This window comes from Leucoraja erinacea, chromosome 36, assembly GCF_028641065.1.
Source record: "Leucoraja erinacea ecotype New England chromosome 36, Leri_hhj_1, whole genome shotgun sequence".
Lineage (NCBI taxonomy): Eukaryota > Metazoa > Chordata > Chondrichthyes > Rajiformes > Rajidae > Leucoraja > Leucoraja erinaceus.
In genome coordinates, this window is record NC_073412.1 from 12,683,756 (window position 1) to 12,707,181 (window position 23,426).

At 46.6% G+C, this 23,426-nt stretch overlaps 1 protein-coding gene across 1 annotated transcript in view; it reads right to left on the reverse strand.

Annotated features, from left to right (window-relative positions):
- Nucleotides 1-11,256: 11,256 nt before the first annotated feature.
- The window catches only part of rab8b (RAB8B, member RAS oncogene family), a 92,200-nt gene continuing 80,030 nt past the window's right edge, over nt 11,257-23,426 (reverse strand). Inside the window, exons 8-9 of the mRNA XM_055662803.1 lie at nt 17,965-18,015; nt 11,257-14,661 (exon numbers count right to left, since the gene is read on the reverse strand). Coding sequence (XP_055518778.1) covers nt 14,566-14,661; nt 17,965-18,015 — 147 coding nt within the window. The 3' untranslated portion in view covers nt 11,257-14,565. The remainder of the gene's footprint in view (nt 14,662-17,964; nt 18,016-23,426) is intronic.

Consider the following 23,426-nt stretch of genomic DNA (forward strand, 5'->3'; position numbering starts at 1 on the left):
GCCCGGCCTTCATGTACTTTGGACTTGTAGTGACACAGCGTGGAATCAGGCCCTTTGGCCCATCAAGTCCGCACCGACCAGCGATCACCCCGTATACAAACAATATCCGACACACACTCGGGACAATTTACCATTTATACACGCCTATTAACCTACAAACCTGTACGCCTTTGTAGTGTGGGAGGAAACCGGAGCACCCGGAGAAAACCCACATGGTCACAGGGAGAACGTACAAACTCTGTACAGACAGCACCCGTAGTCGGGATCGAACCCGGGACTCTGGGAATGTGAGGCAGCAACTCTACCGCTGGGCCACCGTGCCGCTGAGCTTTGATTCCTGTTAACACACGCCAGATCAGTTGTCAATGATTTGAAACTGGATGAAACGTCACCTATCTACCTCCTCCACAGATGCTGCCTGACCGGCTGAGTCACTCCAGCACTTTGTGGGGGTATTTTTGCGTAAACCAGCATCTGCAGTTCCTTGTGTCTCAATTGAAACTGGCCGTTTTCCAATGATGAATTTTCACCTGACGTCTGTTTCAGTTGCTATTCTAAACCCAGTGATGTTTCCCTTGGTTCCCCCATTCACATTTAGGCTTGGCTCACTGCCCAGTGCCATGTACTGGAATGTCACCTTCATTCATGGGCCAAAAACATACCCACCACGTTGCCATGAGCGTAGGAAGCCGAGGGGTGACCTTGCCATCGAGTCATAGTCATAGAGTGCTACAGTGTGGAAACAGGCCCTTCGGCCCTACTCACCCACACTGGCCAACAATGTCCCAGCTACACTAGTCCCACTTGCCTGCCCTTGGTCCATATCCCTCCAAACCTGTCCTATCTATGTACCTGTCTAACTGTTACTTAAACAATGCCATAGTCCCAGCCTCAACTACCTCCTCTAGCAGCTTGTTCCATACACCCACCACCCTCTGTGTGAAAAAGTTACCCCTCGGATTCCTATTAAATCTTTTCCCCTTCACCTTAAAGCCATGTCCTCTGGTCTTTGATTCCCCTACTCTGGGCAAAAGACTCTGTTCGTCTACCCGATCTATTCCTCTCATGATTTTGTACACCTTTCTAAGATCCCCCTCATCCTCCTGCGCTCCATGGAATAGAGCCCCAGCCTACTCAACCTAGTCCCAGCCAACTCAACCCAGCCTACTTGTCGAGGTTCATTAAAGCATGAGGGGCACAGATAAGGGGAAAGATCACGATTTTAATCTCAGGGTGAAGGAACGAGCTGCTGGAGGAAGTGGTCCAATTATGACGTGTAAGAGATATTTCGATAGGGACATGAAGAGCAAAGGTCTGGTAGGTGGGGCCAGCTGATTTGGGCATCTTGGTCAACATGGGTGATTCGGGCTGAAGGAGCCGTTTCCATGCTTGATAGCTCTATGACTTCACAACATATAGAAACAAAGACAATAGGTGCAGGAGTAGGCCATTCAGCCCTTCGAGCCAGCACCGCCATTCAATATAATCACGGCAGATCATCCAAAATCAGAACCCCGTTCCTGCTTTCACCCCATATCCCTTGATTCCAGGAGTCCTAAGAGCTAAATCTAACTCTCTCTTGAAAAGATCCAGTGAATTGGCTTCCACTGCCTTCTGTAGCAGAGAATTCCACGTGTAGATCAGCTAGTGCATGGTAGCCAATCATAGTGCTTGTTAGTAGTAGCCCCGCCTAATACATACTTTATAATATTAAGAATCCGCCTCCAATAGGGCAGTAGATGTAGCAGCTTGGAGATGTAACGTACTACAGATCCTCTGCTGTAAGTGTTTAATGAAGACGTGTTGTATCTTTACGTGCGTTTGAGTCCTGTAATTACATGGTGTCAGATCGTGACTCAGACTAACTCCGCCAAGTTTACCGGGGTTTGATCAGTTTTATTTTACCAATTGTTCATCGGAATGACCCTGCTGACGAAAGCATCACAACCGCTTAATCCGAGTGGGTCCAGAGGCAATGAATCGTGCCGACAACTTTGACCTTGCTCCTGCTGTTGTGGATGGCAACGGGCAGGTCCAAGACTCTGCCGAGACTGTAGATGACCCCGTGGTTCTGCTCATAAAATTTAGAGAGCTGTGTGATCTGCCGTCAAACCACATAATTGAACAGATGAAGTTCTATGCTCGTTTGCAGCAGGCTGATGAACCTATTGAATGATTTATTAGCGGCTTGAAACACATGGCTGCGCGCTGTCGCTTTGGTGAGTTGACTAATTAACTTGTTAGAGATAAGCTTGTCGGGGGCATGATCAATAGCAAACTGGGAGCTGAGCTCCTTTGCAACACCAAACCAACTCTTGTCCAAGCGATTCATTCATGTTGATTTTCAGAGATTACTCCTCCCCATGCTGATCCTGTTTTTATCAACCCACGACAGCAGCACAATGTCAATATTATTGACCACTCCTCCCGCAATTCCCCTAAGGAGCCTGCTGCTCGATGTCTGAATTGTAACTTTTTTCATGCAAAGGTTCGCCAATTCTGCATTGTTTACGGAAAGACCTGCAATTACTATAAAAAGCAGAACCACTTTGCAAAATGCTGCCGTTCTCGTGGGACTGCCAATCCTTCAAGGACAATCTTGCACTTGCTTTAACAAGAGTTCTCCGATACCGATTCCCCAGAGCCTGAAACATCCTCCCACGAGCAGTATTCAGACACTGCTGATAACAGTTGCGCTATTCAATCCCTTCGTCTAACCAGGTACTCGACCCTGAAGTGACCCTGATGTTCATAAATAACAGACCCATACTAGCCAAAGTGGATACGGGGGCAAAGGTCAACGTCATGTCGATAAGGGAGTTTAACAAAATCCGAAATGCCGAACAAATGCTTAAGCACTCCACAACGCTTCAGGCTTACGGGGGAGAGATCTTACATCCACTGGGAAAAGTTGATTTAAAGTGCACATTAGACGAGCAGACGTGCACCCTGCAGTTTTACATTGTCAAATCAAACTCAGAGACTTTGCTTGGTATCAATGCATACCACGACCTAGGCCTGGTGTATTTTGGACGTGCGGTCCACAAACTCTGCCTCACTGCTCTCCTGGTACAAAGACCTGTTTAATGATGGACTTGGCAAGTTGCCTGTAAAGTATTGAATCACTGTTGATCCTACAGTCACACCAGTAGTCCGGGCACCACATCGCGTTCCACATGCCATGCGTGAAATAATTCAGAATGAACTCTGACGCATGGTCTCAATGGGGGTTATTGACGAAGTTACCGACCCGTCTGACTGGGTTTCCACCATGGTCGTTGCAACTAAGAAAAACAAAGAGGAGATACGTATCTGCATCAATCCCAGAGATCTGAATACTGCAATCAAGCGCCCCCACTACCCGATGAGAACTACAGAAGATGTCGCTGCACGGATTGGAAACGCAGCAGTGTTCTCAGTCCTGGATGCCAAAAGTTCCTTTTGACAGATCTCATTAGACGCGGACTCATCTAACCTCACATCTTTTGGCACACCCTTCGGCCGTTTCAAATTTCTAAGGATGCCCTTCGGCATCAACTCCGCCAGCAAAGTTTCCCTGCGCACCATGGAACAACTGTTTGCAGAGTACTCGCGCGCTATCATTGTTGATAATATCCTCGTCTATGGTCGCGACATGGCTGAACATGACGCTAATCTGAAGAGAGTGCTTGGCCGTGCCAAACACATTCATCTCAATTTGAATCCACTAAAGTGCAGGTTTCAAGTTCCCGAGGTCACCTACGTCGGACATGTTTTCACCAACAGTGGCCTCAAGCCTGATCCACTGAAACCCACAGCCATCAACGAACTGCCGGTTCCCACTGATGTCACGAGTTTGCAACGATTCCTCGGCATTGTCCGCTACCTGGGTAAATGTATTCCTAACCTCAGCGAGTTATTGGCCCCCGTGTACAAGCTGACACATAAAGATACAGCACGGTCCTGGTACCCGCAGCACCAAAGGACTTTTGACACTCTCAAGCTACAACTGGCCAGCGCGCCAACACTTTTATATTTCAATCTAAAATTACCAGTTACTATCACCTGCGATGTGTCCCAGTACGGGCTAGGTGCGGGCTAGTGTGGGTGCGGCCCGTAGTGTGGGTACGGGCTAGGTGCGGCGCGGCGTGCCTACAGACCACTGCCGACGGCGGGATCAAGCCAGTCTCGTATGCATCCCGTACCCTGACTGATACCGAACAGTGACATGCCCAGATTAAAAAGGAACTGCTCACGGTTGTTTCCGCATCTTCGAAATTCACGGACTTCATTTGTGGTGAGACCATCACCATCGAGACTGCCACCAACGCTTGGTCACTATTTTGAACAAGCCGATCCACGCTGCCCCAGCACGACTGCAATGGGTGATGATGCGGCTGCAGCGCTTTGACTTCCACATGGTCTACAAGAAAGATAAAGACATGCACATAGCAGACACGGTGTCCAGAGCTCCGCAAGGTACCAGTGAACAGCCCCTCTCCAAACTGGACGCATTCTCATTCATGAAGGTCTCGTTTATCCCGACTGAGGGCTTACACCACCTTGCCGAACACACGGCTGCGGACGAGACTTTACAATTGCTGTCAAGCATTAAAGAACTTTGCTGAAAGATGGGACTTTCAACATTACCAGCAGCCCCGAGTTCCCGCAGTCCAACAGACTGGCCGAAGCACTGTTTGGAGTGCGAAACAACTTATGGAACGTTCCTACCTTGTCAAATCTGACGTATACAGGTACCTGGCCTTGCTCAATCTATGAAACATTGCACGGGACTCCATCCTAGGCTCTCCTGCCCAGCGACTAATGTCCTGCCAAACCCGTGCCTGTCTCTCAGCAGCTGCTGCAGCCGCGTGTCCACTCCCCGCCCACTGTGCAGAAGCAGCTACAATTCAAACATGACACACAGAAGCGTTTCTACGACAAGTCCAGAAAGCCACTCAAACCACTCGCACGTGGACAAGTGGTTCGCCTGCAAACCGACAAGGGCCATACACGACTGGGGGACATTTATGGCCCGTCCAAAGAACCACGTTCGTACCTGGTCGAAGTGGACGGGGTCATCTACAGACGCAACCGTCAACAAATCCTTCCAGTGAAGGAACCGCGCCCTGCAACACCAGGTCCTGATGCCCCGCCTCTCGTGTTCGCTCCCACAGCCGTTCCAGCGACTCCACCACCAGCCGTTACTTCTGCCACGGGTAACCCGTATCGGCTGATGCCTGGCTCGCCTGTGGCGTCTCCCACCAGCCCTGCCGGTCGTGGGCGGGTTTGCAGGCCACCTGTTAGATATGGCGATTTTGTATAATCTTGCTAGCATATTCTTAGCATCCCCTCGTTATATTGTTTAAGGCACCGTAGTTTCTTTATTTTCTACAAGAAGATGATGTAGATCGGCTATTGCATGCTAGTCAATCATTGTGCTTGTTTGTAGTAGCCCCGCCTAATACATACTTTATAATATTAAGAATCCGCCTACATAGGGCAGTAGGTGTAGCAGCTCGGAGATGTAACGTACTGCAGATCCTCTGCTGTAAGTGTTTAATGACGATGTGTTGTATCTTTACGTGCGGTTGAGTTTTGTAACTACGCCACGGATTCACAACTCTGGGTGAAAAACTTCATCCTCCTCTCAGTCCTAAATGGCCAACCCCTAATTCTTATCTCAGAAGCTCTAACCCTCTGCAGTATTCATGAAGCATTAAGCTAGACAGGGAATGAAGGGATATTGACTACATTCAGGGAGAGGAGATTAGATTATTTTGGCGTGATGGTTATCTAGCACAGATCGGGATGAATCACGGCTTGGTTTGGGAGCAGCTCCATCCAAAACTGAAGGAAGTTGCAGAGAATTGTGGACGCAGCCCAGACCATCACACAAACCAACCTCCCTTCCATTGACCCCATCTACACCTCACGCTGCCTCGGCAAGGCCAGCAGCATCATCAAGGACCAGTCTCACCCCGGTCACTCTCTCTCCCCTCGCCCATCATACAAGAGGTACAGAAGTGTGAAAACGCACACCTTCAGTTTCAGGGACAGTTTATTCCCAGCTGTTATCAGGCAACTGAACCGTTCACTCACCGACTGGAGAGCAACACTGAGCTGCCATCTACCTCATTGGAGACCTTCAGACTGCCTTTAATCGGACTTTACTGGACTTTATCTTGCACTAAACACCATTCCCTACATCCTGTACCCATATACTATGGATAGCTTGATTACAATCATGTATTGGATAGCACGTAACAAAAGCTTTATTGTTACACGTGACAATAAACTAAATTAAATTGTGGGCCAAAGGGCCTTTCCTGTTCTCTATTCTCCTGTATGTCATTGCTATCCCAGTCTTTCATTCATCTCAGCCTGAAGAAAGGTCTTGACTCGAAACATCACCCATTCCTTCCCTTCAGAGATGCTGCCTGTCCCGCTGAGTTACTCCGGCTTTTAGTGTCTATAAATTCTACATAATTCAAATGCCTCATTAACACGACTTCCTCGGTACATGTGACAATAAACTAATCTCAAACTCGTGTCTCTTGCACATCTTTGTAATTTCACGACAAATTAGCTCCTCAATATTCTTCCCACCAACTAATCCCAATCACATAAACAAACCGTAATTCTCAAATCCAAGCCGATTTTATTCATTATTTCAGAACATCATTTCTCTCCCAGTAATTCTAGATTATTTCTTGAATATTGTAGACACTTGTATATTTAGAACCCACACACGACTGCATTTTACTTGCAATTGCACTATAATGCTATTTGTCTCAACCTCCTATACTTGTTTATACTACACATACTAAACACATTGACTTTCTACTTAACCTAGTCTTGGCTAAAAATAATGTTGCTATTCTTGTCACCTGATTTTTTCTCTCTCTATTTCCATGTACATTTGAGTGCCCTCTGTATGAGACACAATGTTGAACAATACAGCACAAGGTCAGGCCCTTCGGCCCACAATGCCTGTGCTGAACATGATGCCAAGACCAACTCCTATCTGCTTGCACATAACCCATAGCCCTCCATATCCTGGTCGGCTCATGGATATGCAGGGAATGGAGGAATATGGATCAGGTGCAGGCAGAGATGACTCTAACTTTAAGGGCTGCACGGTGGTGCAGCGTTAGAGTTGCTGCCTTACTGGAGGCCTGTTGCGTCATTTACGCAACATCATTTACGTGTCACGAAGCACGACACGCGCATCATGACGCTATGTGATGCGGGCGTGATGCGTGGTGACGCAGGCAATAATGCACGGTTGCGCGTGGCGCCCCAGGATTTTGGGATGTTCAAAATCTTCGCGCTCCATCTGCGTGACACCCTTAACTCAGCGGGACAGGCAGCATCTCTGGAGATGAGAGAAGGAATGGGTGAATTTGAGCCTAAAGATGGGTCTCGACCCGAAACGTCACTCATCTCCAGAGATGCTGCCTGTCCCGCTGAGTTACTCCAGCTTTTTGTGTCCATCTTCAGTTTAAACCAACATCTGCAGTTCCTTCCTACACAGCAGAGCGAGTGACTGATGAGTAGGTGCTGGCAAAGTGCTTGATGGAGCACTAGACCACAGGCACAATGGATTGCAGCTCAGAGCTGGGGACAATGTCTTTGGCAGCGTTACTGTGGTGGACATGTGGGTCACACAAATCTGCATGAAAAGCGAGATAAAAGTCTGGCAACATGAACAGCAACAGAGGACAACATTATTTTTTAAACCAGACCAGATGCAATGCCGTTCTCTGTATCTGCCTGAATCACCACTTCTGGCAGTGTGTCTCAGCCACTAATCACAGTGGAAACTAATTGATCCACACATCTTTAAACAATGATGATTCATAACCTATAACGATAGGACAGAATTAGGCCATTCGGCCCATCAAGGGTGGCGTAGCGGTTGGGTCGCTGCCTGACATCGCCGGAGACCCGGGTTCCATCCTGACCACACGGAGTTTGTACGTTCTCCCCGTGACCGCGTGGGCTTTCTCTGGGTGCTCTGGTTTCCTCCCACATTCCAAAGACGTTCAGGTTTGTAGGTTAATTGTCTTGGTATAAATGTAAATTGTCCCTAGTGTGTGTAGGATAGTGTTAATGTGCGGGGATCGCTGGTCGGTGTGGACTCGATGGGCCGAAGGGCCTGTTTTTCTGTATCTTTAAACTAAACAAAAAAGTAAGAATTTCATTTTTCCATTTCTGTTCGTACGAAAATTAAACACTCTTGATTTGACTTGAATATCAGCTGAGGTTTAAAATGATTAAAAGGATTTTAACAGCAAGGCAGAAGAGGATGAGGGCACAGTGGCGCAGCGGTAGAGTTGCTGCCTCACAGCGTCAGACGTTTCCTCCCAAACTCCAGACATACAGGTTTGCGGGTTTCAGTAAATATTGTAAATTGTCCCCAGTGTGTAGGATAGTGTTAGTGTACGGGCATCGCTGGGTGGTGCAGACTCAGTGGGCCGAAGGGCCTGTTTCCGTGCTGTATCTCTAAATTAAACTAAGAGACCACGTTGCTTCTTTAATCAATTGAGATCTTGCAATACAGAGATTGTCGGAGTTTGTGAGGCAAATTCAACTGGTTCTGTTGTGATGAATAAAGTTATGCCCCTGTCCCACTTAGGCAATTTTTTAGGTGACTAGGCTGTCCCCACATGGTCACGGGGTGTCGCCTGTATGGTCGTGAGTAGTCTCCTCAGTTGTCCAGAGTCGTAGTGATTTTCTGTTCGCCGCTGGATGTTGAAATGTTCAAAACTGTTCGGTGACAGTTGACTTGATGCCAATGAGCGTAGCGTGACTTCTCCGGACGTTGGTGCTGTCGTAGGTTGTCGCCGGTGCTGACTTCAGTGAATTCCATTGGCAACTACCTACGTCAACCGGCTACAGGTGTCGGCGACGGAGTTTGTCTTACCGTGGCGTAGCTTGTCGCGGGTGGAAGTAGGTTGTCGTAGGTGGACGTCCTAATGGGTGGGGTGGGAGATTGCAACCTTCACGTGGTCCGCCCTGTTTCGACAGATGCAATCAACCTGGTGTTCTCAATCAAGTAAGATCAAATAGAACAAGTTGTCCTACAACTTTAGGCTGTGCACGCCATATATGCAAGAAGAAGAAGTCCGAATGGGTGGCTGGTTGTCGGTAGCTTGCCGTCGACTAGTTGGTAGGTTGTTGTGGACATTGTCGCCAGTCACCAGTTTTTCGGTGACCTGCTACGACTATGACAGTCGCTGAAAAAATTGCCTAAGTGGGACAGGCCCATAAGGCTGCATGGCCTGATTTTGGTAGTTGGGAAGTTACCTTAATGCCATTCAGAGTGATGCCTGGAAGCACTTCACTCGAGGGCAATGTAAACTGGAACTCCACTCTCCAAAAATATTATTTCTTGATAGAAAACAGAAAGACAACAGAAAATCTCAAAAATCAGGCATACATATTTTTTCTTGATAAGTTTTTTTGACTCAGGATGTGTAAATGGTTAGGATCCATTCCATCCCATATTTCAACAGTTTATTCTGTAGGAGTGCCCCGGGTTTATGATACGGCAGTTTATTTATCCCAGGAGGAAAAATTGGTCTGGAAAAATCTGGAAAAAAAGTCAAATTATTGGTGATACAGGTTAGCAGAGCTCATTAATGTCAATCACCATGATATATCAATTATTTGGCATCTTTTAAGAGCTTCAGGCCTGGATTGAAATCATCTGGCTTCAATTCTGCTACGTGAGACAGTTTTTTATCGAGTAACATCGAAATGCAAACAGTACAGGTACATCTTTAGCTCCTAGTCTCATGACTTGGATTCTAAGTCTGAATGCAACTACTGTAATTCCTAAGATTTACACATTCTTACTCTAATACCATGGCTTGAGGTATTGTAGGCAACTTTCATGAAAACGACGTATCACCTGTGCATGGAGTAACACAGCACGGAAACAGGCCCTTCCACCAAACTTGTCCATGCTAAACATTCACGGCGAAGGGGAAATCATGAGAGGAATAGATCGGGTATATGCACAGTCTCTTGCCCAGAGTAGATGAATCGAGGACCAGAGGACATAAGTTTAGGGTGAAGGGGAAAAGATTTAAAAATAAATTGGATAGTTATATGGATGGGAAAGGAATGGAGGGTTATGGTCTGAGCGAGGTATATGGGACTAGGGGAGATTATGTGTTCGGCACGGACTAGAAGGGTCGAGATGGCCTGTTTCCGTGCTGTAATTGTTATATGTTATATGGTTATTTAATAGGTATGTGAGGAGCAACTTTTTCACACAAAGGATGATGGGTGTACGGAACAAGCTGCCAGAGGAAGTAGTTGAGGCTGGGACTATCCCAACGTTTAAGAAACAGTTTGACAGATACATGAATAGGACAGGTTTGCAGGGATATGGACCAAATGCTGGCAGGTGGGACTAGTGTAGCCAGGACATGTTGGCCAGTTGGGCCGAAGAACCTGTTTCCACACTGTGTCACTCGATGACCAAGAAGCCCATCTACGTTAGTCCCATTTCCCCGTGTTTGGCCCCTATCCTTCTAAATCTTCCCTACCTCTAAACCTGCCAAATTTATTTTTAATTTTACCATTGTACCCGACTATCACTTCCTCTGACAGCCCGTTCCATATGCTCACCGTCCTCTGAAAGAATTTGACCCTCTAATGTGTTTCCCCTCTTACTTTAATCCTATACCCTCTGGGTTGAGACACTCCTACCCTGGGACAAAGATAGAGACGACCCTATTTATACCTCCCATGATGCTATAAGCCTTTATAAGATGCACAATGCACTTTACAAAGACTTTTATTCACGGATTTTTGCTTAATGATAATTTTGGGTGGCATAGAGGTAGAGTGGCAGCCTTACACTGCCAGAGACTCGCGATCGATCCTGACTATAGGTGTCTGTCTGTATGGAGTTTGCACGTTCTCCCTGTGACCGGTGTAGGTTTTCTCCGGGATCTCTGGCTTCCTCCCACACCTCACAGAAGTACAGGATTGTAGGTTAATTGGCGTCAGTAAAATTGTGAATAGTTCCTAGTGTGTGTGTGTGAGTGTGTGTATGATAATGTAAGTGTGCAGGGATCGCTGGTCGGCACGGACTCGGTGGGCCGAAGGGCCTGTTTCCGCACTGTATCTCTAAACTAAAGCTATATTTTCCTGGAATTAACACCACTCACAGATCACGGAATGCTGCAGGTTAAATTAGGGGAACTCTACCAAATACTACCAATTGAACACGGTGGAACTACAGACAAGCAAAGACCATTTCTCGTTCTGGCATTTAATTTTTATTTGAGACTCATTATAAAAAAGTCCACACTGAATAATAAAACCCACCAAGTTTACTTTACAGAACATCAGTACACAAATTAATCGCATTCAAATGTTAAAACACTTATCATAGGAACCCATCCTATTCATTTAGCTGCAGGTACATACAATATTGTCAGGGTCTTTCAAATATTCTCTCAAATGTTTAGAGTTAATTAAAAAAAAAAACATTTAAAAATCTCCAAAGCCTTTGCGGAAAAGGCTAGAGAAGAGGGGAGTGTGATTACGTATTTTAATTTACATTGCAATAAAATTATTGATGGACCCTGGTAGGTGTTATTGACAAACTAAGGTAATAAAAAAAATGTCTTCCTAGAAGGATTGAACAGTTTCGATGCAACATGATACACAGTGATGGGCACACGTTGACGTGCGCTCAGTTACTGCAAACTCTGCATTCCACAGGACCCAGATTAAAAAGAAACACTGAAGTAGTTTATTAACAATGAAGGATAAAGTGCAGGTAGACAAAAATGCTGGAGAAACTCAGCGGATGCAGCAGCATCTATGGAGCGTTTCGGGACGAAACGTTGCCTATTTCCTTCGCTCCATAGATGCTGCTGCACCCGCTGAGTTTCTCCAGCATTTTTGTGTACCTTTGATTTTCCAGCATCTGCAGTTCCTTCTTAAAGGATAAAATGCAGCTCTGGAGAGTAATACTGCTGCGAATATGCTTTCTCTTCCACAGTAAAAGCTGTTTTTTTTTGTAAACCGTACACATTGATCATTTTATGAAATAAAATTCATTCAAAATCCACAGGGAATAAGTTTTTTTTTGATAATTAGTATCTGTATTGCAAGCTAAAGCCCAGTTTTGCCAACTTACTGTGTTGCAGTGTTGTGAACAAGTTCACAATAAGAAAGCATTTAATACCAATGCAAATAGTTTCTTTTAGAAACCTCACTCTCGCCATGCGGAAAGTAAACTTCCTACGGGCTTCCGTGATGTACGTATAATTTAGCATAGCTACAGTTAAGAAAATAGCAAAAAAACATTTTTTTTTAATACATCAGAGCATATACTCCACTGTAGGGCTGCATCAAGAAGCATTATTTGATAATAGTCATTACAGGCTGAAGATTGTTGCTCATGAAGACAGGCATGTGTGTGTACACATTCTTACAGCAATTGCCAATAAAATGTCAGAGTTTGTTGCATCTCTGATCATATCCAGTGGTTTTCCTTTCAGTAAAACTTTTGTTAAAATCAAAGACATTAGTTGGATGTCTTTAGACAATGAAATAGTAGGCAGCTTGTCAACAGAATGCTAATGGAGGTTTGCGTGTTAAAGGGCAGCAGATAGATTCTCTGCCATTACCACGCAATGGCTTTAGCTATGGTATGCAAGAAACATTCATCAGTCCAGTGCTCTGGCACCCCGTGTATATCGACCTCTGTACGAGAAGCTTTGAAGAGGATGGTGGGGAGAAGGGTTAATAGCGCTGTATAACAAAGCCACTTGAATCTGATTACATTTGTTACACTGTCCACAACAGACACAGAGGCAAGGTTTGTATCTGGAATCAAGTGACAAGGGCAGTACAAAGTCCAGAGGGGTTGTCATTAAAGAACATTAGGATCGAAGATAGACACAAAAGTGCTGGAGTGACTCAGTGGGTCAGACAGCATCTCTGGAGAAAAAGGATGGGCGATGAACCTTCTTCAGACTGAAAGGAGAGGGGAGGGGAACTGGAACATATAGAATCATGACCTACATCAGTGAGAGGGTGGGTGGGGGCTCAACAGTACGCAGGGGGAAAGGTGTCCGTGGTTAGTTGGCATCACCTGGGAAGGTACTGGTTCTCAAGTGGGGCTTCGAATAGGGAGCAGGGCAGAGTCAGGCAATACCAGAGACAGCTTCTTCAATCAACACCCACACCTGGCCACTCATCCCTTGTACATATCTTGCCAGCTTCCAAATAATGGGCATCCTTTAGTTTAGTTGAGAGATACAGCACGGAAACAGGCCATTCGGCCCACCAAGACCGTGCCAACCAATGATGCCCGCACACTTACACTATCCTACACACACTAGGAACAATTTACAATTATACCAAGCCAATCAACCTACATGCCTTTGGAGTGTGGGAGGAAACTGGAGATCCCGGATCAAACCCGGGTCTCTGGCGCTGTGAGGCAGCAACTCTACCGCTGTGCCACCGTGCCACACATCCTCCTCCGCCTACCCGCACCCTCTACAATCCAGTCGCCTATTCTGAGCGCTTTGCCCACGTTCTCTATCACCAGCTGTTTCATCACTCTGCCTCTCAAGGAGCTAATTCCTTGCTGGCACATGGCCCGTGGGTATTGAGTGGCCCTTGATCCATCACAGCTAAGCATATAGTGCCTTAGCTCCACATGCTCTCACACAGATGCTTTCAGTTAAAGGGAGAGGCAAATGTCACCGGCAAACAACAGGGTCCACATCAGATTTTTCCATCTTAACACAACGTCAACAAGTCCCAGTGCTACAAACAATCCACATCTAACTCACGCCCCAAGTCCAGGCTGGCCGATGCAACCCATCGCAAGAAAGGTTCACTGGACAAACATCAAGATACAAGTCATCTTCGTAGCTTTTAGTTCAGGGCATGCGGCCAAACAAAACGGGCATTCAGAGAAGTTCAACCTGTCCAGGGCCACAGCTTTCAACATTCATGTTAACCTGGCTAGGCCAATCTGCATGGCTAAATTGAAACAGGAAAAAAATGAGATCCAGATGTAGTTGCTTTAAAGAGGAGAGCGGAGAGAAGGACAAGAGATAGAAGGCTAAAGCATTTGGGAATGGGAACACAAACACAAGTTGCAAGGAGTTTGTTGGCATCAAAGGTGATTTTGGCTGTATTGATACTGTATGGATGGTTCCCAACACTGACAATGGTTCTACAGTAGGCAGTCCAGATTCAACAAGTCCACGCCGCATAGTCCTGTACCTCCAATTCCTCCATTTTCTGTCACAAATGGTCAACATGAGCCAACTGGGCTTGGGTGGGTTTAGGGGTGGGGGGAAGGGGGGGGGGGGGGGGGGAGATGGGAAGAGCGAAGTGAGGGGGTGGGCTAGGGATGGCACTTGTGTATCTGCCCACCTCACTCGGGGAAGACCAACAGGCTATCTGCAAACAGCGAGCTCTCGGCAGCAGCAGCAGCAGGTGGAATTATTTTCAGAGGCTGATCAACAATGTGCTTTCGGGAAAGCAAAGAAGGTTGCCCTAAGGATGCTGCAGTCTGTCATTGTAAGTCCATCAAAGCAGCGTACAGCGGAAGAAGCTGCTTTTCTTTGACTGGTTCTTGGCGGTGATTTTCACTTGACCACCTCCTCCTGGAGGGCTGTTTTCATTCTAGAAACAGAAATGTATTGTTACAAATGTCTAAAGACAGACTGGTGAACAGCATTCATAAGATTTTAAGACTTTAAAAATACAGCGCGGAAACATGCCCTTCTGCCCACCAGGTCCGCGCCAACCAGCGATCACACCGTACACTAACACTACCCCACACACCAGCGACCATGTTATAACTTACCAAAGCCAACTGACCAACAAAGCAGGGTGGAAGGAATGGGCAATTGAAGAAAATGAAACAAGGAGGTTTCCAGGACTAGAGGGTCTGAGTTCCACGTACAGAATAGGTTGAGTAGGCTGGGCCACATCTAACTCCCTCTTAAATATAGCCAATGAACTGGCCTCAACTACATTCTGTGGCACAGAATTCCGCAGATTCACCACTCTGTGAAAAATGTTTTTCTCATCTCGGTCCTAAAAGATTTTCCCCTTCTCCTTAAACTGTGGCCCCTTGTTCTGGACTTCCCCAACATCGGGAACAATCTTCCTGCATCTAGCCTGTCCAACCCCTTTGTAAGTTTCTATAAGATCCCCCCCTCAATCTTCTAAATTCTAGCGAGTACAAGGCGAGCCTATCTAGTCTTTCTTCATATGAAAGTCCTGACATCCCAGGAATCAGTCTGGTGAACCTTCTCTGTACTCCCTCTATGGCAAGAATGTCTTTCCTCAGGTTAGGAGACCAAAAGTGTACACAATACGCCAGGTGTGGTCTCACCGAGACCCTGTACAACTGCAGTAGAACCTCCCTGCTCCTATTTCTTTTGATTGTTATTATTGGTGTGTATTAACTTTTTTGTCAATGATTAGTGATGTACAGCACTTTGTTGCAACTATGATTGTTTTTAAAGTGCTCTATAAATAAATTATTATTATTATTATTATTATTATACTCAAATCCTTTTGCTATGAAAGCTAACATACCATTCGCTTTCTTCACTGCCTGCTGCATCTGCATGCCTACTTTCAATGACTGGTGTACCATGACACCCAGGTCTCGTTGCATCTCCCCTTTTCCTAATCGGCCACTAGATAGGACTAGAGTAGCTGGGACATGTTGGTCAGTGTGGGCAAATTAGACCAAAGGGCCTGTTTCTACGCTGTTTCACACTGTGACTCTAAACAAATGATTTTGAGAATCACAAATGGTCCATTACAGAGAGTTTCCTGAAAAGTTCTCAAATAGTTTACCAAGCACCAGGATGAGGGAGCAGTGGCCTCTCCCCCCTCCTAGCAAATCCACAGGCAACCATTTAAACATCAGACAATCCTGTGGTTTGGAAAGACTGGGGACCCAGGAAGCACAACATCTACTTAGTACAAGCTGGATTACTGCAGCGTTTAAGTTTAATTAAAGGATTTCTGATGAAGCAGAATTTCAACAAAGCTTTGCCCACATTGTTTTCTCTAGCATGCACAGGATATTTGTAAATGGCAGTCTTTAGCATTGCTCCAAATTCCCGAGTAGTAACTGTCCAATCAAAGCACGTTTGACATTGAGTCGGACGCCAATTGACCAATCCCACGCTTTGTTTCATGCTAGCTAGGCAGCGCGCACACTGGGATCATGGCTGCCTCCTAATTGCATCACAACAACAGCAAGGTATCGAAGGGAGAAAGGGAATGCAACCACTTGCTGGTTATTTTGTTTTATAACTGATTTATCTTTGTAAAGTTATGATGTTGTGAACTGTGAACTAAAGATGCAATATAAAAATGTAGAGCTGGGGTTAGGATTAGGGTCAGGGTCAGGGTTAGGCATTTACCTCTCAGTGGAAGAGGGTTAGGGTTAGGACAGGGGTCGTCAACCTACGGCCCACGGGCCAGATCCTGCCCTTAACACGAAAACATCCAGCCCGCAGGCGTATTTTTTTTTTTCTGAGGACTTCCGTGATGGAGCCGGCGCTATCGGGGTGCTGAAGGTGGCCGTGGGCTGATCTGAGCAGCAGGAGGGAAGAGAGGGGGTCAGTCAGTCGTCCGGCGGGTGCTGTGAAGGGTCGGTCGGGCTGTCGGCCGGCCGGTGTTGCAGCAAGCGAGCGAGCGCGCGGGCGGGCGGACTGATGAAGCCGGCGCTATGGGGGTGCTGAAGGCGGTCCGGGCAGCATGCAGGATAGTGCTGTTCCCCACCATGTTGACATTCGGTGTAATCGTGGCATCGGGTGGGCTGCTGCTGCTGGTGATCCAGAAGGGCATGCTGGCCGAGGTGGACCCGCTGAGCGGCCACACGTACGGAGCCTGCAGCCGATCCCAAAGCGGCTCCAGCTCCAGCCATGGGCAGCTCTGGAAAGGGGCGGGTTAGGGTTAGGCATTTTCCTCTCAGTGGAAGATGCCTTAACCTTCCCCCAGCCTGGCACTGCCCCAGTCCCACTATGGCCGTGACCCCCACTCTGCACACTGACAGTCAGTGGGGTTCAGTAAACGGGGGAACACACGGGATCTGCCCTCACCCATTAATTAGGCGGGTTCAGGAGCCGGTGAAACCCAGAATCTCTGCGGCAATCCCGTATTCAATGTTCCCATATACAGCTATATATTGTGTTTAAGAAGGAACTGCAGATGCTGGAAAATCGGTCCACAAAAAAGCTGGAGAAACTCAGCGGGTGCAGCAGCATCTATGGAGCGAAGGAAATAGGCAACGTTTCGGGCCCGAAACGTTGCCTATTTCCTTCGCTCCGTAGATGCTGCTGCACCCGCTGAGTTTCTCCAGCTTTTTTGTGTACCTACAGCTATATATTATTGAGCACAAGAGGGCTCTGTTACTTTTTCTAATTAGCTTAATTAATTAGTGTGCAACTTTTTACACTGAGTTATGAATTCCTTATCAGTGATGTTTCATATAAATCTGTGCCAAAGTTCAAGTAGATATCAGACATGGGTCACGAAAGTTAAAATCTACAGCCCTTTTGGCACCTCGGCCTGTCGCCACAGAAGGCTGTGGAGGCCGTCAAAGGATATTTTTACGGCAGAGATAGATAGATCCTTGATTAGTATGGGTGTCAGGGTTATGGGGAGAAGGCAGGAGATTGGGGTTAGGACGGAGAGTTAGATCAGCCTTGATTGAATAGCGGAGTAGACTTGATGGGCCGAATGGCCTTATTCTGCTCCTAGCACTTATGACCTTGTGAGCAGAGTCAGGAAGAGTGGGTAAAGCACACAAGGAGGGTGCCATTAAGCGGCAGTGAAGTCACAGCCTCTCCCGGTCCAGCAGTCCCAGTGGGAAGAAACACCTCTCAGCATTTTTAAACAGGTCCGAGCACCACATTTCGACAAGAGCATCTTACAGCCCCAGAAACATTTACGTACCATTTTCCTGTTTAGCTTTGTCATGATATCTCGTGCAAGTGTGATAAATGCCTGCAACAAAAGAAATAAGCGACTGTTATATGTAGCTGTGGTTACAGAAATGGAGTCAATAGACAATAGACAATAGGTGCAGGAGTAGACCATTTGGCCTTTCGAGCCAGTACCGACATTCAATGTGATCATGGCTGATCATCCCCAATCAGTACCCCGTTCCTGCCTTCTCCCCATATCCCCTGACTCCGCTATTTTTAAGAGCCCTATCTAGCTCTCTCTTGAAAGCATCCAGAGAACCTGCCTCCACCGCCCTCAGAGAATCTTCCACTGAGAGGAAAATGCCTACCCCTAACCCTAACTCGCTGCCAGAGCTGCGCACGGCTGGAGCTGGAACCACATTGGGACCGGCTGCGGGCTCCGTAAGTGTGGCTGTTCAGCGTGTCCACCTCGGCCAGCATGCCCTTCTGGATCATCAGCGGCAGCTCACCCGATGCCACGATTACACCAGAGAATTCCGCAGACTCACAACTCTCTGTGAGAAAAAGTGTTTCCTCGTCTCCATTCTAAATGGCTTACTCCTTATTCTTAAACTGTGGCCCCTGGTTCTGGACTCCCCCAACATCGGGAACATGTTTCCTGCCTCTAGCGTGTCCAAGCCCTTAACAATCTTATATGTTTCAATGAGATGCCCTCTCATCCTTCTAAACTCCAGAGTGTACAGAGTCACGGTGTTAAAAGCTGCACATTTAGCATCAAACCCCCTCCAAAAAAGACACAGCTTCCTGACTGATCAAAGATTGCTATGCCACCTCTGCACTTGCTGCACACAATCATGTACAGGTTTAACTGGTGGTCAGCTTCATGTGTGTACTATTCCCCGCCAACAGCAGCGCTTCCTGAAATGGCGTGACAAGAACACTCGACTCTAACATGCCAGTCATTTAGAGAAATCACTTTTAGATGCAAGCAAGAAGCTGAAAACACTGAACGCTTTCACCTTTCAGAATCCCAACCATTTTTACTCAAAGATTCCAAACGTTTGGCATTTCTGAAGATAAAGATGAGAATAATCTTGATTTTTAAAAATGAAAACAAAAAATCAAGTCACACAGCACTAGTATGCAGAAAAAAGTGTACATGCTCATGTGATAGGAACAGAATTAGGCCATTCGGCCCATCAAGTCTACTCCCCCCCCATTCAATCATGGCTGATCTATCTTTCCCTCTCAACTCCATTCTCCTGCCTTCTCCCCATAGCCATGGACACCCGTACTAATCAGGAGCTAATATTGAAGGTTGATGGACATTGTTGCTGCCTCCCTGACCCACTGAGTTACTCCAGCTCTTTGTGTATATCTTTGGTTTAAACCAGCAAACATTAAACCTGCACTTCCTTCCTACACATAATATTTCATAGGATTCGACACCAACACCATCGTGAAGTTTGCAGACGACACAACAGTGATTGGGCTGATCACCAACGGTGATGAAACAAAATACAGAGCGGAGGTGCAGAACCTGGCGGACTGGTGCACACGTAACAACTTGTCACTAAACACCTCCAAGACCAAGGAGCTGATTATTGACTTCAGGAGGTCCCATAATGGAGAATACGCCCCAATCTCCATCTACGGGAACAGTGTGGAGAGAGTGTCCAGCTTTAAGTTTCTGGGCACTCACATTTCAGAGGACCTCACATGGTCCACCAACACCACTGCGCTGGTCAAGAAGGCACAGCAACGGCTGTTCTTCCTGAGGGCATTAAAAAAGACTGGTCTGCCCCAACAGCTGCTGACAACCTTCTACCGCTGCACCACAGAGAGCATATTAACGTATGGCATCTCTGTGTGGTATCTCAGCTGCACGGAGGCGGAGAGGAGAGCTCTTCAGCGCGTCGTCCACAGAGCGCAGAAGATTAATTGGGACACAGCTACCAGCCTTGGAGGGTATCTACCACACACGGTGCCCCAGGAAGGCCGTCAGCATCCATAAAGACTCCTCACACCCTTGTAACGGACTGTTCGAACTACTTCCCTTCGGCAGACGTTCCAAGGCCTTCTACGCCCAAACCTCCAGACTCGGAAACAACTTCATTCCCTGAGCTATAGCGGCTCTGAACCGGCCCTGCTGAGTGCCCCCCCATCCCCCCTGGACTGTCTCCCTCGGATGGTCACATCACACAGTTTATTATTATTTATTTTTTTACATCGGATGGAAGCTGCATACCAAATCTCGTTGCACTGATGTGCAATGACAATAAAATATATTATTATTATTATTATTATTATTATTATTATTATTATTTGTCAACTTTTTCCCAGTTATTCTTATGCAAGGCCATTGACCTGAATCACTAGGTGTTGTAGAAACATAGAAAATAGATACAGGAGGAGGCCATTCGGCCCTTCGAGCCAGCACCGCCATTCATTGTGATCATGGCTGATCATCCCCTATCAATAACCCGTGCCTGCCTTCTCCCCATATCCCTCGACTCCACTAGCCCCTAGAGCTCTATCAAACTCTCTCTTAAATCCATCCAGTGACTTGGCCTCCACTGCCCTCTGTGGCAGGGAATTCCATAAATTCACAACTCTCTGGGTGAAAACGTTTTTTCTCACCTCAGTCTTAAATGACCTCCCCTTTATTCTAAGACTGTGGCCCCTGGTTCTGGACTCGCCCAACATTGGGAACATTTTTCCTGCATCTAGCTTGTCCAGTCCTTTTATAATTTTGATATGTTTCTATAAGACCCCCCCCTCATCCTTCTAATTCCTGTCTTTTCCAATGCGTGCTGATCTGCAAAGTACAGCCAGCATTTTGTTTCCATTTCACATTTTCAACTTCCACCGTATTTTGCTTGTGTTTCATTTTGGTTTCAGAGGTCACTAGACACAGCCATATTTCGAACGAAAGGTTGCAAACGTTACTTGTACAGAACCCAGAGCTGATGTGTGATTCCATCATCTTTCATTATGAAGGTAGACAAAAATGCTGGAGGAACTCAGCGGGTGAGGCAGCATCTAGGGAGCGAAGGAAATAGGCAACGTTTCGGGCCGAAACCCTGCAAGCTGCCTCATAGCACCGGAGAACCTAGCTCAACGCCAGCCTCAGGTGCTGTCGCAAGTTCACAAGTTATAGGAGTAGAATTAGGCCATTCGGCCCATCGAGTCTACTCCGCCATTCAATCACGGACGATTTCTGCCTCCTCATCCCATTTTCCTGCCTTCTCCCCATAACGACACCCGTCCTAATCAAGAATTTGTCTATCTCTGCCTTAAAAATATCCACTGACTTGGCCTCCACATTCCTCTGTGGCAATGAGTTCCACAGATGAACTGTTCTCTGACTAAAGAGGTTCCTCCTCACCTCCTTTCTAAAAGAGCGCCCTTTAATTCTGATGCTATGACCAGTGATCCTAGACTCTCCCACCAGTGGAAACATCTTCTCCACATCCACTCTATCTATGCCTTTCGTTATTCTGTAAGTTTAAATGAGGTCCCCCCTCAACCTTCTAAACTCCAGCGAGTACAGGCCCAGTGTTGTCAAACGCTCATCAGATGCTAACCCACTCATTCCTGGAATCATTCTTGTAAACCTCCTCTGGACCCTCTCCACAGCCAGCACATCCTTCCTCAGATATGGTGCCCAAATTTGTCTCTAATTGTCCCTAATGTGTAGGGTGTGGGATAATGTAGAATTAGTGTGAACGGGTGATCGATAGTCAATGTGGACTCAGTGGCCGCAGGGCCTGTTTCCATGCTGTATCTTTCGTTCAATCAATAATGTCACCATTACACCCAAATAACCTGCATCAGTGTTACCATATATAGAAATGTTCATCTCATCGGCTATTTATTTTAATTGAAGTTGATGCATGCATGGTACAAATTGAAACAAGCTTCGAGACAGAAAAGACGATGAGAAAACCAAATGAGCTGGGAACAGGGTCGACAAAGCAAAGGGTTTATGCAGAGTGGAGCCAGGGAAAATAAACAAGAGAAGGCAGCTGACCAAGGAACTAAAATCATCTTTGAGAAATTAATTTACAGTGGTGGATGTTTAGTTTAGTTTAGAGATACAGAGCTGAAACAGGCCCTTCGGCCCACCGAGTCTGCACTGACCAGCGATCCCTGAGCATTAACACTATCCTACACACAGTGATAATTTCATTTATACCAAGCCAATTAATCTACAAACCTGTACGTCTTTGGAGTGTGGGAGTAAACCGAAGATCTCAGAGAAAACCCACACAGGTCATGGGGAGAACGTACAAACTCTGTACAGACAGCACCCGTAGTCGGGATTGAACCCGGGTCTCTGGTGCCGTAAGACAGCAGCTCTACCGCTGGGCCTCCGTGCCCCCTCGTTGTTGGCAAGACTAGCCATTAATCTGATTGCTGGGCTATTTCAGGCGCAGTTAGCAGTCAAGCGTATTGCGGTGGGTCTTGAGTCACAAGGACAAAACCAGATTCAGGAAGGATATCTGTCCTCAAATACATGAATGAAGCAGCAACTGCTAGCTACAGTCAAAAGCAAACTGCTTGAGGAACTCAGCTAGTCACAGATGGCTACATGCATGTTATCCCCAATAAAGATATTTGTGTGTCACGGTCCCAATGCTGTATCATAATCACGATGCCACCATTGTCCCATGTTGTATATACAGAACTAGAGTTTAAAGAAATGGAATCATAATATCACACATAGGCTAGATTGGGCCAGATTTCATCCGAAATAAATTGTTGAAACAATTGACAAGTTTTTACGGCAACACAAATTTCCGCAGTTATTGCAGTCCCAGACTCCACAAGTGAATATGATTTGTTCAGCTGCCTCAGGTAACCAGTTCAGTAAATTAACCATTACATCCATCTGCTGTTTACTTATCTGCCCCATATTTCAAAGAAGTTCACCCCCTACTCAATAAATTGGGCCACTTCAATTACACCTCATCTTGTACCTCTTCTTTCGTCATTCACTCTCTCCTACCTTGTCGCAAACACTATCAAATCAAGTCAAGTCACTTTTATTTCTATAGCACATTTAAAAAACAACTCTCGTTGGCCAAAGTGCTTTCCAATGGTGGAGGTACTAACGTTATACAACATTCGTTCATAGATTACATAAATACATACATATAGCCCTCACTCAGAGGACGTCAAGAAAGGCTTGAGAGTAAAGATTAGTTTTAAGTCTTGACTTAAAGGAGTCGATGGAGGGGGCAGTTCTGATGGGAAGAGGGATGCTGTTCCAGTCTAGGAACTGCAACCGTAAAGGCGCGGTCGCCCCTGAGCTTATGCCTAGACCGCGGGATGTTCAGTATCCCCAAGTCGGCCAATCTGCGGGACCTGGAGGTGGTGTGGTGGGTAGGCAGACTTTTGATGCAGGGTGGGGGCAAGCTCGTTGAGGGCTTTGTAGACATAAAGAAGGATCTTGAAATTTATTCGGAACCGCACAGGGAGCCAGTG